This window comes from Telopea speciosissima, chromosome 10, assembly GCF_018873765.1.
Source record: "Telopea speciosissima isolate NSW1024214 ecotype Mountain lineage chromosome 10, Tspe_v1, whole genome shotgun sequence".
Lineage (NCBI taxonomy): Eukaryota > Viridiplantae > Streptophyta > Magnoliopsida > Proteales > Proteaceae > Telopea > Telopea speciosissima.
Genome location: NC_057925.1, coordinates 35,572,186 through 35,590,899, shown reverse-complemented (window position 1 = coordinate 35,590,899; position 18,714 = coordinate 35,572,186). Strand labels below are relative to the sequence as shown.

At 38.1% G+C, this 18,714-nt stretch overlaps 1 protein-coding gene across 1 annotated transcript; it reads left to right on the top strand.

The window, feature by feature from the left end:
- The first annotated feature begins 5,390 nt into the window (after window positions 1-5,390).
- On the top strand, window positions 5,391-16,565 carry LOC122644108 (coiled-coil domain-containing protein 18-like). Its single transcript, XM_043837708.1, has 4 exons — window positions 5,391-5,900; window positions 6,001-8,071; window positions 8,215-8,421; window positions 16,214-16,565. The coding sequence occupies exons 1-4, from the start codon at window positions 5,611-5,613 to the stop codon at window positions 16,529-16,531; spliced, it is 2,886 nt and encodes a 961-aa protein (XP_043693643.1). The 5' UTR covers window positions 5,391-5,610; the 3' UTR covers window positions 16,532-16,565.
- The last annotated feature ends 2,149 nt before the right edge of the window (window positions 16,566-18,714 follow it).

Sequence of the window (18,714 nt, the reverse complement as noted above, 5' to 3'; positions counted from 1 at the left end):
TCAAAATAGGATGATTCAACATTGGTAGAGATTTCAAAATAGAAAGAGGAAGTCTATGAAAAGCATCTTGATTAGTTACACCACCAGGAGTAAAGGGGGATAGAGGATAAATCTTAAGATCATTCAACCATCTGGAGTTGTTTTGTAGAACCCATATTGTTGGATCAAATTTCACAAACTTGTGAACTACCTTGTTCGAAGGTGCCAAATAAAATAACAAGTAATAATAAGCACAGAAAAAAAAAAAAAAACAACAACTTGAGAAGCGGTTTATCAAATTGTTTGTTAGAAAGAGTGGAGATCCAAAGCTCTTCCAATAAGGGAGAAGAGAGAAATTCAGTTCTCAAACCCAAGGGACCTGCAGCCCAAACGTACTTAGTCCAATCACATGATAGGAAAATGTGCTAGGTGGATTCAATACAAGAATCACAAAATACACATTAGAGGTCGATCGGACTCCATTTCGAAAGAATAGCCTTAATTGGAACTCCTGTATGTAAGACACGCCAACAAAAATTTTATACTTTGTATGCAAAGGAAGCTTCCATAGGAAACGCCACCATATTGAAATTTTAAAATTTTTTGAAAGCCTTTTAAATAAAGTCAAAAATTTAACAGCTATTCTTGTAAAGAAGCTATCATCTTTAGTTAATAAGCATGACCTGAGAAAGCATAAGCACAGGATATTAAGGAATACCCGCTCATTAGTGAGCTAATCTTACGTATATCACTAATCTTTTTTTTCTTTCCGTAATATGTATTTGTTTTTGGTAAAAAGTAATACGTATCTCACTATTCAATGTGTGAATGGATAATCTTTACGTACATGAGTGTATGTGAACGACTCAGCCGTTCAGGTGGAATTCAATTTATGAGAATATTCCATCTGAACGATTGTAAATCGCTCCCGTATGTGAAGATTCACCGAACTCATTCAATGTGATCTACTTACAATACATAAGAGAAGCTAAAATCAAGACATCCATTTTAAAAATAATAAAAAAAATGGCTTAAGGTACAAAATTGGGACCCGCGTTGTAATGGCTTAGGGTACATTAGCCATCCACTAAACTCCATAGATTATAGAACCCAGTCCTTTAATATTATGAGACAAAGTGTCAAAATGAGTAATCAACTCAAAACGTCAAAAGTATATGTTGAAAATATTTTCAAAATTTGAAAAAACGGAATGCAATTAGTGTTGGTGTGTGAAAATGATTTAAAATTTGGCGGATTTTTCCTTGTTCATATACAGAAGTCTAACGAGATTCCGAACCAACACCATCGATTGAGTTTACTATCAAGTGAATGGGAATTTAAACCAGACCAAACCCATTTCTCCATCCTTTGGGAAAATTTGAGCACATTTAACATTTCCTTTCATGAACCTCTCTCTTTAACATTTCCTTTCATGAATCTCTCTCTCTCTTCTTACCAAACATAAAAGAAAAAAAAAACAAAATCTCTTTCTCTTTCTCTTTCTCTTTGATGATAACTTTGGTTATAGAGGTAAAGATCAAATTTGGTCTATTTACCTACATGAATGGATCTAAGGGTGTCAATTTAGAATTGAAATTGAAAAATCAGAACTGTACCGAATAAGTCAAATCGAATCGAATTAAATTCGATTCCAATTCGGTTCTAAAATATAGGAATCGAGTTTGATTTGGTTTTGGTTCTAGTTCCGGTTCCAACATAGAAACCGAATTCTATAACCAATATTGAACCGAATTTGCATATTAGTATATTACAACATATTAATATATTATAATATATTATTAATACATTATAGTATCAATATACTATAGCATATATTACTAATATTAGTTCTCATATACTACTATATTATAGTGTAAATATGCAATATATTATAGTATAATATTCTAGTGTAATATATTATGGCAAAAGGTTTTGTGCATAGTCGTGCACCATGCATGACTGTGCTTGCTGCAACCATTGGATGGGGATGAAGAGCCGTGTACTGTACACAATCATGCCCATCCAATGGTTGAAAGTACGACTGTACACTATGCACGATCATGTAAATTCTCCCTATATATTATAGTATATAGACCAAGAATAGGAACTAGAACAAGTCCATGTGAGAACCGAATAAAAATTGAATTCGAATCGAACCAAGCAACATTTGATTTTAGTATCGAATTTCAGAACCGCTTTGGTTTTCAGTTCAGTTCCAAATCGCACCAACACTCTTTAGAACTGTACCAAAACCAAACGAAATAACTTAATCCAAACCGATTTACACCCTTAGATGGATCTTGTGATTGGATAGGAATTATTGTATATCACTCCTACCCCTAGGCTCTTACCGGTTTGAGTCATGAGACATATGTGTGATTAAAAGACAAAGCAAAGGGTAAATTCGTCATTAAGGATTTAAAAAAACAAGGAATTATAGAATAATTTTTTATTAATATTTTCGTCAGTGACAACTCAGTTGGGGCCAAAGTCCCAACTTTCAAAAAAGATTTCGGTGAGCGTTTTGTTCCAGAAAAAAGGAAAGAAATAAATTACTTACCGTAACGGATAGATTGTTGAATTGGTGACCGGTTGCAGGTGTCAGTCGGTAGAATCAGACGCTCCTCCTTCAATTGCTAATTTCCGAAAATGTCCTTTTTACAAAACAAAAGAATCAATCAAAGACACCATAGCATACATGTTTCTTGGTGTGCAAGGGAATGAAAAGCCCAAATGTAATCTTGGATTATTCACTTAATCCAACAATATGATAAGACTCAAATCAAATTACTCCAAATCCAATTGAAGCTAAATGTTAAAAGACCAGTTTTTTTTGTTTTTTATTTGGTAGAAAAATGTTAAAAGACCAGTCAATCCCACTCATTAATCCCACTTTCGAAACAATCAATACAAAGTAAGGATGTAAATGGATAGTCGAAATTTAAATTCGATTCGCATTTGTATCCGTTTAGGGGTATCCAGATCTGAATTCAAATAATCCTAAACAAAATCTATCTGATTTGAATAAATATCAACTAATGTATAAAATTAGATATCTAATGATATTGACGGTTCTTAAAGGTTTGACAGGTTCTACAGAATGAAGAAAGAAAGAAAGGAACATGGATTGTGAGCAAATAATATCCATCGAGGGGAGGAAGGTCTCTGTTAGATAAGTCAGGAAATGTAAACGAATAGTCAAAAATCTAAATTCAATTTGCATCCATATGCGATTAAGAGTATTCGTATCCGATCAAGAGATATTCGGATCCAATCACATCTGAATCATATTCCTTCCGTTATATCCTTATTCCTTACTCTGATGCTCCGGAGCTACCAAAACGAAGGACCCAAAAGAGAAAAAAACTCTCAAGCTGATGGGGACACTGTAGTCCATGAGATCAATACGGAGGGCAATAAAGGAAATTCAAATAAGGAAACAACTATAACGGCGAAGAAGGGCATCTCTCGTATATAATAGAAAACCCAGGGGTTTTTAAAGGAATGTGGAATCCTGTAACGATTACTGCTGTCCGCCCTTTCCGAATTTGTATTTTCACTTTTCCTTTCTTTCTTTCTTTCTTACTTTCTTTTCACATTGACGTCCTCACTTCTTCGTCAATCTCTCGCTACTGTCATTTCCTTCTGCTTCTACAATTCTTATTAGAAGCCCTGAGAAGTCAATTAAGGGTTTTGAACTCTGATCAGAGACACAGCGATTCGCTAACTTGTGTTCAGATTCGTGAGAGTAAGTATGGCTTGAGTGTCTTGGAGACCCATTTTAAACTTTGATTCAGTTCTTCCTAGAAATCCCGGTCTTTAGTTCTTTTCGAATTTCAAAAACCCATAAAACCTTCTTGCTGTTTAACGGTCATTTCCATTCTTAATGGATGATGGATTTCGCTACTTCGATTGTTGAACTTCAGAATCTCTGAAAAAAAGATATCAATTTATTTGCCACTGTAAATGCTCTGGAACCTTTTTGGGTTCAAACTTCAATTGTTGTCTTATTATTGTGTTTCTGATGTTTTGAATCATAGCAGGGTTTTCAGTGGCTGGTGAGAGAATCGAATTATCCTGATGTATTTCTTGTTTCACCTTTCAATATCTGTTGTCTTGATTTTTTTTTTTTTTGATTTCTGGTGATTCATGAAATTGTTCTTGATTTGGATAGAAGATTGAAACTCCAATATATATTTTAAGGGTTGGATTTCCAATATCTACTATGTAGATATCAAGTAAAGGTTAGATGGTTAGATGGGTTGTTTCTGATTCTCTGCCAATTCTAATGGGAGGTTAGATTTGAGGGTTTTCAGGGTTTAGAGTTTTGACTTCGGAAGGTGTAGGAGGAAAAAGATGATTATTTAGGTCATTTGGAACCTCTGATCGTAGTGCGTTTCTGGTGAAAGATTCCAACGTGTAGTATTGTTTATTTTTGGAAATTAAAGATTGCTATTTCTATACTTTCTGTACTTTCTTCGCATCCTGAATTGAGGTACCAGAGATCGAAAATCCACTCTTGTGTTATTGTGTTCTAGAACTAATGTTATTGTGATACTCTGTATTTTAATAGCTTCTTGAGTTCATATCTACTGATGGAAGTTTACGTATTGCTTCTGCAATTACATTCATTAATCCATCTCTGTTTATGTATGGCAGGTATAGAGTCCTTCCTTTCTCGTGTGATGCTACTTCTGTGTTCAAATTTTGTGAATACTGTAAGAAACTGCATTCCTCTTGTTCTGGCTAGTTACAATAATGGGAGCTTTTCCCTTTTCTCTTCTGCATCTAGGGTCTGAAGCCTCAGTATATTTATTTATTTATTCAGGTTGGGGTCCCTTTTCCTCTCTATTGCAGGTCTGGTAGGGAATGAGCTTTTGTTTTACAAAGCACTCTGAAAACCTTTTTTTCTTGTTTCTGAGAAAATTTTGTCAGGGTCTATGTAGTCTTATTCTTCAACCTCAGTGTGTCGTCTTTAGTATCATACTAGGGAGATTTATATGAAGGACAGTTCTTGACATTAAGCTCCCGTGGTTTCGTCATTTGTGTTTCTCTTGTTTCGAGATTTCATTTTCCGCAGTTGCTTTTATATTTGCAGCATAAGTTGTGAGAAAAGACCATCTGATTGGAATTCTGCATGTTAGGTTTATTTTCTGATTATAGTGGAAAATTTGAGTCGGAAGTTGCGTCTTTCATGAAGTGATTTATCCCTTTCATTTTATATTTTCATTGTATTAAATTGCTTTTTTTTTTTTTTTTTTTTTTCTGTATCCCAATTTTCTTTTATTTTTCGTTATTTTCTGTATTTGTGTATACTCCATGAACTTTAGGTTTCTTATTTTAAGTATTATAACTTTCACCTTATGATTTCAACTCATGTCGACTCCGTGACAAATGCTTATATTATGCATGTATTAATTTGTATCATATCCAAAACCTCCATTTTGTTTCCCAATCTTGTTTCTATTATTTCATCTTACTAATTTTAACACCTTGTCAACCCCCGGCACTCTTTAAAAGAGCAGAGGGTTGGAGCTTGTGGCTACAGGAAAAGGTTTCTAGCAAAGGGTTTTTAGCTTTCAGGAACGTTTCATGTATTTCAGTGGACACCTCTGTATAGGGATTTGTTAGATGAGGAAGTTATTCTTTTTTAGATCATCTGCATCTAGCAGTGGAAATAGCAACCCAGCCCCTCCACCAACCAGTGAAACAGTTTTCTGCGACACCCCATGGGAAAATGAAGTGAAAAACCAAGTGAGCGACAGGGTTCCAGGTCCTTCAGGTCTTAGAAGGAGCCTCTCATTTTCTTCAGCTGTATATAGTGGTAGTCTGGGAGAGAGAAACTTAACTCGCTCAACTGATCCAAGTAAATCTCCTACTAGCAGCTACATTCTGCCCCAAGACTCTGATTTTCCAGTTCGGTAAGCTATTTGGTTTAATCATTCAAAATCTGTTATTGCCTTTAATTAAAGAATTTTCCTCATGGTTTTACTAATTGCTTAGGACTTTGCTTTGTATTAGGCGCCATTCTCTTACTCCAGAAAAGCAACAATCCAGGGCTGGAAGAGTTGATGGAGATACTATTCGAAAGGCATATCGAGTGCAGAAACCTGATTCTCCTAATTCATCTAAATCTTACCTTGAATCATCAGGGAACTCTTCTTGTAGCTCTGATGCAGGCCCTTTTAAATGCGATTCAACTCGCTTAAATCATGCCTCAAACAAGACACTAGACCTTTACATTGATGGTGAACAGCAGCAGGAAAGGAACTTGAATACAAAGAATAGTTTGTCTCAAAGAAACCTTATATATAATGGTAATGGAGGTAGTGGGCTTCCCCCTCGAGTTCAGCCCTCAGCACCACCTTCACCAACAGATAGTAGTAAAGTGAGTGCCAGATCTTACTCGTTTGGGGAAATGAGGGAGACAAACATTAGCCATTCTACCAGAGGGTGGAAGAGAAATGACTTTGGAGCTGAACCTCCACAGAAAAATGTAAAGAATGCCATTGAGAGACTCCGTAAATTATCCCCCCAGAAACTGAAGACAACTTCCAGGGATCTCAACCCTGACACTCCAACTACAGTTGAAGATATTTTTGACTACTACTTAGATGCACATGTGCATCCAATCTCGGATGGGGTTTTGTCAAAATGTTGCATGTCAGATGGTTCTTATGGATCCATGAAGGGATTCCATAGGGAGGAAAGCTCTGGCATTCAGGAACATAACTGTTTTGTTGGTAATGCTCCAGGAGGCCTGCACTCGGTGCAAACAGAAGAGTACATTGATGATAAGGAATTACATAGGAAAGCAAAGGAAGCTGCAGAAAGGGTGTTGCTTCTTTCAGAAGAGGTTGAAAATGAAACCCTTCTTCGAGATAGTGGATTTGGATTCAGTATATCAACAATCTTCCAGAAAATTAAAACCCTCACTGAGGAGAGGAGAAACTTGGCTGTTGAGGTCTCGGCCCAGTTACAGAGTCGTATTGCTGAAAGGGTCTCTACCCATGATGCCCTAAAAGTGTCGAAGGGTGAATTGGACTGCCGAACCCGTCAACTGGAGAAGGAGAAGAAAGAGTTACAGTCGAGATTAGACAAAGAGTTAGACAGAAGATCAAGAGACTGGTCCATTAAGCTTGAAAAGTGCCAATCAGAAGAGCAGAGGCTCCGGGAGAGGGTAAGGGAGCTAGCAGAGCAAAATGTCTCCCTCCAAAGAGAGGTATCTGCCCTTAATGGCAAAGACATGGAGAGCAAAAGCCGGATAACAGATTCTGAGATTCAACTGAAGGAACTTATGATTAGGGTGGAAGAAGCAAGAGGGGAGAATGAGGATCTAAGGCAGACTCTGTTAGAGCTACAAGAGCGTGTGCAAGCAGCTGAAGCAGATCGGGATTGCATTCACAGAAGCTACAGAGATAAAGAGAAGGAAAACAAGGAGTTGCAAAAGGCTGTTACAAGGTTACAGAGGACCTACAGTGAACAAGAGAAGACAATTGGTGGGTTGCGACAAGGACTTGTTGAGGAAATTGAAAGGAAGCAGTCATCACATACGTTTGACAATCATTTTGGTAAATTGCAGATGGAACAAGTAAGATTAACAGGGGTGGAACAGTCTTTAAGAAGAGAGGTGGAATCTTACCGACTTGAAGTTGAGTCCCTTCGGCATGAGAATATTAATTTGTTGGACCGCCTAAGGGCCACTACAAATGATGGTGGGTCTTTATACTTCAAACTAGATCAGGAGCTGTTGGCCCGGGTTGAATGCTTACAGAAGCAAGGGCTGTCATTGCTCAATGAATGCAGCCAGTTATGTGTGAAGTTATTGGAATTCATCAAGGGGAAAGCAGGCAAGTCTTCAGAAGCAGTATCAGACCCTGAACAGGGTCAAATATCTAAGAGTGGAGTAGATGTGTACTTTGTTGTGGAGTCAGATATGAAAGTCCAGAGTTTTAAGAGGGCATTCGAAAATATGACAAGAAGTCTGCAGACCATATCTGAAGTCTTGCATGAGAAGTCCAACCCAATGGCTCTCAAATCTCAGTCACAGTGCAGGGAGGGTGGTGGGTATGGAAATGGTTGGGCCCTTGAGGTAAATTGCTACTTAAAATTATGATTGAAAATCTTATTCAGTCATGAAAAAGACTACCTGCAGAACAATTCTTCTCAAATTGTCGAACTAAAAATTATCCTCTTCACTAATTGTATCTTGTTTTGTCCTTTTTTTTTGTATAGGGTGATATTGAATTCAAGCTCAAGGCAGAAACTCTACTAACAAGTGTGTTGAGAGAAAAGTTGTATTCAAAGGAACAGGAAAATGAGCAATTACAAACTGAGGTGGCAACAGTGGTACGGGGTCACGAGATCCTTAGATGTGAAGTCCAATCTGCTCTAGATGCCTTTTCTAGTGTGACCCACAAGATGAAGGAACTTGAAATTAAGGTGAGCATGAGTTCTTTAACAGTTATAATAGATTAATCTTATGCACAGTCTTTCTTTTGTGTGTTTGGTTATTATCACTTTTGACTTAGTCGAAAATCAATGCAAACTACATAACATGTGCAACTTCACTTTTTGGATGTACATTAACAATGCTATATTTTATGCCTTTGCATCATAGGAAAACCTAAATGTCAAAGACTTGAACATTATAGGTATGTATTATGTGTTCCTGCACATTGCCATATATGAGTTTTATGACATGGCAACAGACTAAAGAATTAGATGACAAAAAGAGGTACATCGAGGCCCAAAAAGAGGCAAAAATGTAGTGGGGATGGCTAGGGCGAAGAAATATGAGGACCTCTATATTAATCTAAACACAAAAGAAGCGGAAAAAAGCTATTTATAAGATAGCTAAATGAGAGAAAGAAGAGTAGAGATTTCAATCAGGTGAGATGTATCAAAGGGGATGATGGAAGAGTGTTGGTAAGGGATGAGGACATTGCAAAGAGAAGGTATGAATATACTTGTGAACTACTTAATGGAGACAGCTCGAGTAGGATTTACTCGGAGGATTGCAATATTAACCGAGACATCATACACCATCGATATATATGTAAGCTTGGTGTGGTGGAAGTTAAAGAAGCCTTAAGAAAGATGGAAGTAGGTAAGACACCAGCCCAGATGAGATCCCAATAAAATTGTGGAAGACCCTAGGAGATTGTGGGGCATGTTGGTTAACCATGTTGTTTAACATGATTGTGATCACAAGGAAAATGCCAGATGAATGGAGGAGAAGCATTGTAGTTCCGATCTACAAGAATAAAGGGGATATCCAGAGCTACAATAACTATAGATGCATAAAGCTAATGAGTCATACAATGAAGATATGGGAGAAGGTTATTGAAGCCCGTCTAAGAAGGGAGACTTATATCTCGGAGAACCAATTTGGCTTTACGCCAGGTAGATCCACGATAGAAGCTATCTACCTATTGGGAAGGCCCATGGAAGGTTATAGAGCTAGTAAGAAAGAGCTCCATATGGTCTTTATTGACTTGGAAGAAGCCTATGACAGAGTCCCTAAATATTTAATCCAGCATGTTCTTGTGAAGAGAGGGGTGTCGAGTAGATATGTGGAGATAATTAAAGATATGTAAGCAGGCGTGGTAACTAGTGTGAGATCTGTGGGAGGTCAAGGCAAGGAATTCCCAATTACGATTGGGTTACATCAGGGATCAACCTTAAGCCCTTATTTGTTTGCGCTTATCATGGATGATTTAAACAACAACATCCTAGATGAGGTCCCATGGTGTATGCTCTTTGATGTAGATAATTCACTTAGAGGGCTTATTTTAATGGAAATAAGGCTTAGGTTGGGTTATATATGTGTTGGGCTTTTGATCCCATGGGTTTACTTTGTAATTGGCCAATTTAATGAGCCTAAAATATGGGTAGAAAGTAGGAAAATGGGATTTACTTCATTAGTTTAGTTAGAGTCCTATTTTGAGTCTATTTACTTTATTATTTCACTTTTTAGTCAATTTAGGTTACCTTATTAGTTAAGGATAGGGTTAGTTAGGCCTTTCCTTTTAGTGTCTAAAGTCTATTTTCCTCTGCTTTTGCTGTTTTTTCTGTTTCTCTTAAGTGATGCACAAGGCTTTGAGTTCGTGGATTGAATCCATGCTGAGAGATGATCGTGAAGCCTTGAGGAGAGTGCATCTCCAATCTTTGGCGGGTATGAAGAACATGGTGCTGCCATGGGACTTGATTCGAGGTGTTTCTCGCTATTGGATTCCGGAGGTCCATGTGTTTCGATTCAACATGGCTGAGGTATGTCCTACCAATGAAGAATTCTGTACATGCTTCCTCTCTCCTCGCCAGAACCCCATTCCATTGATCTCCATTCAAGCTCCAGTCTTGCCTTAGCCGATCTATTGAAGATACATACTCAGCTACTAGAAATTCTCTGCAAGGGTCAAGAATCATTTCATACAAGTGCATCATCCCCATCCCAAACCCTTCTACTATTCCTCTAAACCAAACCCTAGCATCCCCATCATCTTTGAACATCATTCCCGTAACCCAAAATCTGCCCAGACCAAACCAACCATCAGAAACAACCCAAACTTGGACCGAACCTCCCTCTCACCCTTAAGGGAACTCGATCTAAGCCCTTGCCCTAAACTCCCATTCTTAATCCTAGATTCCCCCATTATTCTGTTTTCAAAAACTCAGAAAACCTAAACCTAACTTGTTGTACATTCAAGTTTACATACCTAACTCCATCAAAACATCTCAGGACCTTTACTGGAAGACTCCCCTACATAAACTTACCCTAACCCTACCATCAAACCCTAACCCTAATTTTACACTTTCACCTATTTTAGCCTAACCGAACTACCTGTTCAGATCAGATCTTGTTTATTGGCTTCTAGTTGCATCACTTCCAATCTAAAACTACATTACTCTGCCGACGATATCGTTTTGGTGGATGAGACAAAAATAGGGATCAACGCTAAGCTAGAGCTTTGGAGGTCTACCTTGGGAACAAGATTAGTAGATCAAAAATGAAGTATTTAATGTGGAACTTTAGTTTCACTATGACAGATAATGACATGTTGAAAATTGAGGAGAGAGAGATACCACAAAGTGACTGTTTAAGATATCTGGGGTCAACCATAAACAAAGAAGGTGATATAGAGAATGGTGTTTCACAAAGAATTAAAGTGGGTTGGATGAAGTGGAGAGGTGCGACCAGAGTATTGTGTGACCAACGTATCCCTTTAAAGCTTAAAGGAAATTTCTATAGGACTGTAGTCTGACCGGCTATGATGTATGGGGCGAAATGTTAGGCAGTTAAGAAGTGTCATATAGAGAAGCTATGTGTGGCAGAGATGAGGGTGTTAAGATGGATGTGCGGCAAAACTAAGAAGGATAAAGTGATGAATGAACGTATTAGAGCTGATTTGGGAGTTTGCCCCAATCAATGACAAGCTTTGAGAAAGTCTTCTGAGGTAGTATGGCCATGTTCAACGGAGGCCTAGGGACGCCCCAGTAAGGAGGGAATGATCTGGTCCTTGTTGAAGGAGCTAAACGAATTAGGGGCAGGCCTAAACTGACCATAGAAGTAGTGAGGAAGGACATGCATAGTCTAGATCTTGTCCTAAGTATGACCTTGGATTGAGCCTATTGGAGGGCAAGGATCCATTTAGTCGACCCCATTTAGCTAAGATTATCTTGACGTGATGGATTGCGCCTCTTCCCTATTACTCTCACTTATATTTTCTCATCACTCATTTCTTCATTTTTTTCATTCATCTTTCTTTCATTTTATTTTTGTAGACCTCAGTTTTCCCCACTTTGTTTGCACGGATCCATGTAGCCGACCCCATTCAGTTGGGAAAAGGCTGAATTTGTTGTTGTTGTTGCTCTACAAAGAACAGGATCCTTTGTTCTCTTTTGAATCCAGTTAGTATATATCCATATGCTTATATATAAAAGAATGTTAACCGGTCACGTGGTTAGTATGGTTCCTGCAACTAGGCACAAATCAATGCCTTTGTGCACGAAAAAACCGTTCAGCCCCCAGTGAAATAAAAAATTGCATCCAAACCAATGCCTCTGTGCGCACTTCCATTGGCTACCATTTTGGTGCAGGGCCTACAAGATCGGTTAGCATTTGCCCATGTATATGGGCAAGAGATCGCTGCCTGGTGGCGTTGGACCTGCACCAGTGCGGGGGCTGGGCAATGAGAGCGTGCACAGGGGCATCAATTTGGATGGGATTTTTTATTTCATGAGGGTGGGGGCAGGGCAGTAATTTCGCACTCTCCCCCGTGTCGGCGCAGGTTCCACTCGACCAAGCGGTGTTCTTTTTTCCTATATATATATATACTAGTAAATATGCACGTGCGAATGCACGTGTGACCATATGTAGATCCAGAAGAGATATTTGATAGGAGAGGGTCGCTTGTTATAATATTTTCTTGCTTCATCTCCTATGGGGGTGAACAAAATATTATTTGTTTCTGATTGACCGACGGTATGGTGGTCTCTTGTTTTATGTCATGAAACTCAGTTCCTTTAATACAATTAATAAACCCAAGTTCTTTTCTGTTCCAGACCAAGTTTGATTCCTCAGCCTCTAATCTCAGTCTCTCAGCTTCATCTTTGATCTGGTTGATTTCATTTCTTGATTCACGTAAGAGCTCTACATACTTCTCCTCTGTGCTTTTCATGATCTGCTTGAGGCATTCTACCTCTCTCATTGCATTCTCTCTTTCAGATTTGCTAGAGATGAGTGTTCCCTTTGCCTCATTGGCCTCCATTAAGACTTCTCTAAGTACTAATGCCAGATCATCCATGGCCTTCCTATTCTTTCTGCATCTGTAGCTAACTTAAGTTCAGTTCTAGGTTCAACTCATGTGCTAAAGCTTTGGCCTTTGATTGAGCTAGTGCTTCCCCTTCTGGGGAGTGGTTCAAGCATTCTTTTACAAATTGAAGCTCATACTTGAGAGCAGCAACAGTTTCTTCCATGGAATGTAAATAGCAGCTATGAGATGGGCAGATTCTGTACTATTTTGCTCATCTGACCTTTCTAAGTATTCAACCTTCTCATTGAGACAGGTAACTTCAAGCCTACACTCTTCAAGCACAATCTTGGTTTGTTCAAGCTGTTTACCTTAACATTTTAGATTCTGATTCCTTTGCTTTCTCCATTTCATACTCTATCATATGAAGCTTCATCTTAGCTTCAGATAATTCATCCATTGCTTGAGACTTTAAATCTTTTGTATAGGTCAGATCCTGTTTCAGTTTCTTTAATGATGCTTCTTTCTCCTCCAATACTACCACAAGGTATTTTGCCTTTTCGAGGTCAATCCTCAGGGCTTCTACATCTGTATGTTTGATTTCCAACTGTTCCCTTCAATTAGCTAAAGATTCTTTCACGGATTCAACCTCTGCAGAGAGTTCTTGGACCATTCTAGCATTGGTCTCAGCCACATTCCTCACATCCTCAGCCATCTTGACAGCAGCATGGCTCTCTTTGAACTTCAAAATCATTGCTTCAGTAGCACTTTGATGTGAACATTCTGCATAGCAGCTCAGAATATTCTTCTTTTTTTTTTTTTTTTTGGGTGGGGGGAGGTGAGGGGGAGGGGTGTAAATACTATTGGGAACTTTCAGCAACATTTCTTATTAGGCCAACTTGTGATTCGGTCATCTTTTATTCCTGTTGCTGTTACAACATTAACACAAAGTTGGTAGTGGATACATCCCAGTAGCAGTGGCAGACCCAGGATTTTGTTTTCAGGGGAGGGATATCATTGAAATCCTGGATCAGTGTGTGCACCACCACTGACTATCGATGTGTTCGAAAATGATTAGGAAAATTAACAGAAGATGGTATTTCTAGACTCAAAATTTGTGGCGGCATAATATTTCAAGTTTGAAGACAATATTTTCAGAAGAAAAAGAAAACCAGAAATTATATATCTCAAAGAGCTATGGCAGAAGAGGGCGGATACCCAAATTACCCAAGAGGATGCTTGGATTACAGAAGAGGACAATGTTATCGAAAGAAACATCATTGAATGTTGTTTCTAGATGTTCAACAGGAAACTAATTGAAATTCAAATTACAGCCAGAAATTCCAAAACCCCTCTACTATATATCCGTGATCCAATTTTAAACACATCCAGAAATTGGAGAATTCAATTAGGCGATTGCTTACCTCAGCTGTCACCTTCCTTTTGTCTCCAGATCAGCTTTATTACCAGCAAGTGCCATAACCATGTTTAGGATTGCCTGGATCCAAACATTAAACTGTTGAGTACAACATGAATGGATAACCCCAGAAATTCATCACTCTTGCTCACACTTTTATTTTTTTGGTGGGTTGCAGGGGGTGGGGTATTATTCGCAATAAAAGTAAAGATAAAAGAGTAACAAAAAGAAATAAGAACAGATGCCTTCAACCCTGGAATTAATTAATTCTCCAAATCATTAATTCAATGAAAGAAGTCATTTGGATCTTGTTTTTGAAGTTCTTGCACCCACTTCTTGGGTGTGAACGACTCCTGAGGTTCCAAAAAGAGAACAAAAGGGTACAAAATGAATAAAAATAGCCATTCGAAGAACCCAATCTACTTCAGTGGATCCTTCCCCAGTTCAAACACAGAAGAATTAACTAAAATGCAGAATCTAACCAAAACAAGAGAGAACCATTTGAATAAAAAGGAAAACAGAATAAGATTGTACAGACCTGTTTATACTTCTTCTGCCTGCTATCACCGGTCTGGATGACAAATTCGATAGAAAAGATGTTGGAGAGTTTTGCCCATACCCATTCTTACCAACTCCACTGAATCATTGTAATTAGAGAGAGATTGCAAGGGGTTCCGAAGGGTTTTTCTTGAAAAGAAGAACAATGGAGAGGGAGAGATTATAGGGATCCGGTAGCGTTTTTCCTTGAAAGAAAGAATAATACCGTTTTGGAGAGAGAGATTACATGGATTCGATGGTTTTGTTTTTTTTTTGGAAAAGCAAAACACCGGCTTGGAAGGGGCGAGAGAGAGGATCCAGATCCTCTGCTTCCAAAGCTTTGGCAGCCATCGCCAAGGGTTTTTAATTTTTAATTTTTGGAAAGCAGAATGGCTTGGAAGGGGCAAGAGAGAGGTTGTTACCAGGATGCCATTTTTCTTTTTCTTTTTCGATTGATATCTTTTTTTTTTCCTTTTTCGATTGATTTTTTTTTATTTTTTTGGTAAAGCTTTTTCAATTGATATCGATGGATGGAGAAATGGTATATATATATTACCTTAACATAAAAATAAGAAAAAATGCTAAGGAAGGATACCAAGAAATTGGATAAATCAGGAGAAAAATAATTGAAAAAAAATAAGAGATTGAAGGTATTTAAATAAATAAGAAGGATAAAATAGTCAAATGAAAAAGTAGCCACGAAACATGAGTTCATGCACTTATATAATAGTATGATATATATATATATATATATATATATATATATATATATATATATATGTATGGTTCGCTCTATGGTTACATTTGTGTATGCCTTTGTGCACATATAGGTAACACCAACTTGTGATTGAATCTAATGGCTGTGTCTTGAAAGTTGCAGTTCAACTGTTTAGACTCTTACGTGATCCACAAAAGAATGATTCTTCTTTTTTGGGCTCGTGGGGAACCCAAATGACAGTTCTGCCTCTAAGATGGGAGAAAATTGTGAGACAGTAGTTGTTTTTCATTTTGTTTCTCTTTTACGTCTTTTATCTGTAAAAGTTGATTTTCTGTCAGAAAGTTTGGACAAAAAAGTTACAATTAGCATGCCACTTGAGTTCTATTTGTTTCTCCAGGAAAATTTTGTTATGTCAAAATACTTTTCAAATAAACATATGCAAGATGAATTCTAACAAGAAAATTGTTTGAGCCTGTCAATTGTTTTCCCTTTTTGAAGAGGGGGAAGTGTAAAGAATGACAGAAACATGACAGGTGGAGCTCCTGTTTAGGGTATTATGCTCTTGTTGGGGGATGGGGAAGAGAGAGTTGCAGGTATGAGTTGGATTTCATCGTGAACCGGAATGATGAACAGTTTGAGAGAGAGAGAGAGAGAGAGATATTGTATATTCTTTGCTCAATGGTTATAAATCACGACTGTCAGCAGTTACTTTGCCCATGCTTTTCCTAACTAGTTGTCTTACCCCCCCCCCCCCTTTGCTTTTCTATATGTATTGCTGTTTATGTTAAACCATAATTGTATAATAAACAGATGCTAAGGAAGGATGAGAGCATAAACCAGCTTAAATGTGACTTGCAAGAATGCACAAAGGAGTTGACAATTACAAAGGGAATATTGCCAAAAGTTACCGAGGAGCGAGACTTGATGTGGGAGGAAGTGAAACAATATAGTGAGAAGAATATGTTGTTAAATTCTGAAGTTAACTTGTTGAAGAAGAAGATAGAAGCTCTTGATGAAGACATTCTTCTGAAAGAGGGCCAGATCACAATCCTGAAAGACAGTCTTGGCAGCAAATCATTTGACCTCCTCTATAGTCCTAATTCTATGAAAGAGTTCATAATTGAATGAACTGTGGAAGTGTTTCTAAAATCTATGCATTTTGTGAGTAGTTGTTATTGTTCATACTCTTTTACATTGCTTTTTTCCCCGTCTTGATTTTCCCTTTCTTGGCCTCAGATTTTGAATCTCCTGTTTAGATGTTTATATTCAAGTTTGCCTCCAGGAACTAGTCGTGTCCTAGATGTTAAGCAAGGGTGATAAAATGACTCTTCCGGAAAAGAACTATATGAAGACCTGGATCTTGTAGGGGTGTTTACAAAATACAGATTTCAAGAACATAGTGGAAGAAATATTTTTATAATTTTTTGAGGCCATTAGCCTAACTCAAATAATTCTATCTTGCCATTTCTTTTTGCCTTCTGTTGGCCCTGTTAATTCTAGATATATATTGGCCCTAGCCAAGGAGGCCAAGGACTCAATCACTCTGCATTGGTTAATGAGTACAGATTTGAAATAGTAACCTGGTGCAACCTTGTAGTTCTGAAAGGGGTTTCCCTTGTTTGTTTCCCACTTTCTTCTTGTTGAAGGATTATAATTTTCTGGTTTTTTTATCTTATGTAAAATTTATTATTTAGATTTAATTTTGAGTGAATTTCAGCATGTGCTCATAAGCTTCTACTGGTTGTAAGAAACTTCTAATTGTCCTTTTTTCAAAAACTAAGAAGAAAATTTTTTCCAGGCTTTCTTTCCCAGGTGGATTTCTCATACAGGATCATTTATTCAATCTGCTGAAATACTATTATAATTTTGTTAGTTGTAGCCATATTCTCAGGTAAGGGTGCTGTTTCAGTGGGTGGAACACACCACCAAGGTTGGCTGGATGGATTTATTTCCCACCATGTGCTTGGTTCAAACTCAAAAGTAGGCTTTTTATTTACTCCTCTGTCCTAGAAAGATTGTCTTATTTGAAAAACCCCCACATTTGAAGGTTTTTAATATTAGTTACCCACTTTTTCAACAGTATCCTAATTAGATTGGTGTAATATGCAGCATCACTTAATACTTCAGTGGTGGACAGAGAAACTCAGGTGGAGATAATTGGAAATGATTGTGGGTTTGCAGTAGTGTCCGTAGTGTATAATGAATTATAGTTAAGGGAAAAAGTTCTCTGCGCCCCCGAGGCGCAGGGTGCGTCAGACACATTGGGGGTTGGCAAAATGACCGGCTCGCCCTCCTGAATGCCCAAAATCCCGCCCCATGTTTCTGAGTGCAGGCTGCACTTCCGGACAGAGAACGTGCGCCCTATAGTTAATTAAATATATATTAGATTTGCTGGCTTTTTTTCATTTATTCTCTGATTGTTTCGGTGTAAAATAGCTGGTAAAATTCTAATTCCCATTGTTTGTTTTGTATGTTGGAAATTTTTCCTGAGGCAAAATTTTACCAAAGATACCCATTTTCCGAAGAAAACCCATGATAAAAACTCAAAAACCAAAGTTCCGCTTTGTCTTCCCTGAAGCCCGATTAATTCGACAAAGCGTAAAAGTCTTGCTCAAGAACCTGAGATTTTTTACCAAATCAGAAATGGATCCAAAACCGAGGTATATCCAGATCATATAGAGGACCCAAAAATCAAGCCTCTTCGAGCTTGTAAGAGAATTTACAGAGCTCTCTCTTTCTCTCCCCCCCCCCCCCTTAAGTCACACAGAACTCAAAAACCCATTCAAGCTTCTTCGAGCTCGGTTGAGAAGGTACAGAGCTCTGGTTCTACTCCTCAACCAGTGAAGCTTGTCCCCTCCTCCCCTTCGCGATCTTAGTGGCCGTTAGATGATTGTTTGTTTCTCTGTTCTGAAACCAGTGGAAGTCTCCTCAAGCATGACAATTTTCCGAGATATTTTACTTTATTGAAACAAACAATGTTGAACTTAATAACAGTAAGGGGGCTTGGAGCAATTACAACCAACCAAAATTGGAAGTACTACTTCCCAAAATACATCATAAGAAAACGAAGAAACTACAACTAGCAAGCTAGACAAACAGAAGCAAACATAAGAAAGAGTCATAAAAATAACAAAGTAAAGCTACTCCTGAGCTGGATCATGAGGTGGCGGAGGTGGATGCGAATTAACTGGAAAGCGAGCATCCTAGAAGTCTAGCCTCTGCTCCATGGTGCCCATCCTACCCTCCAAAGAAGAGATACCCTACTGCACTGTAGTAGAAAGCCCTGTAAGCTGGCCACTCATGGCTCAAAG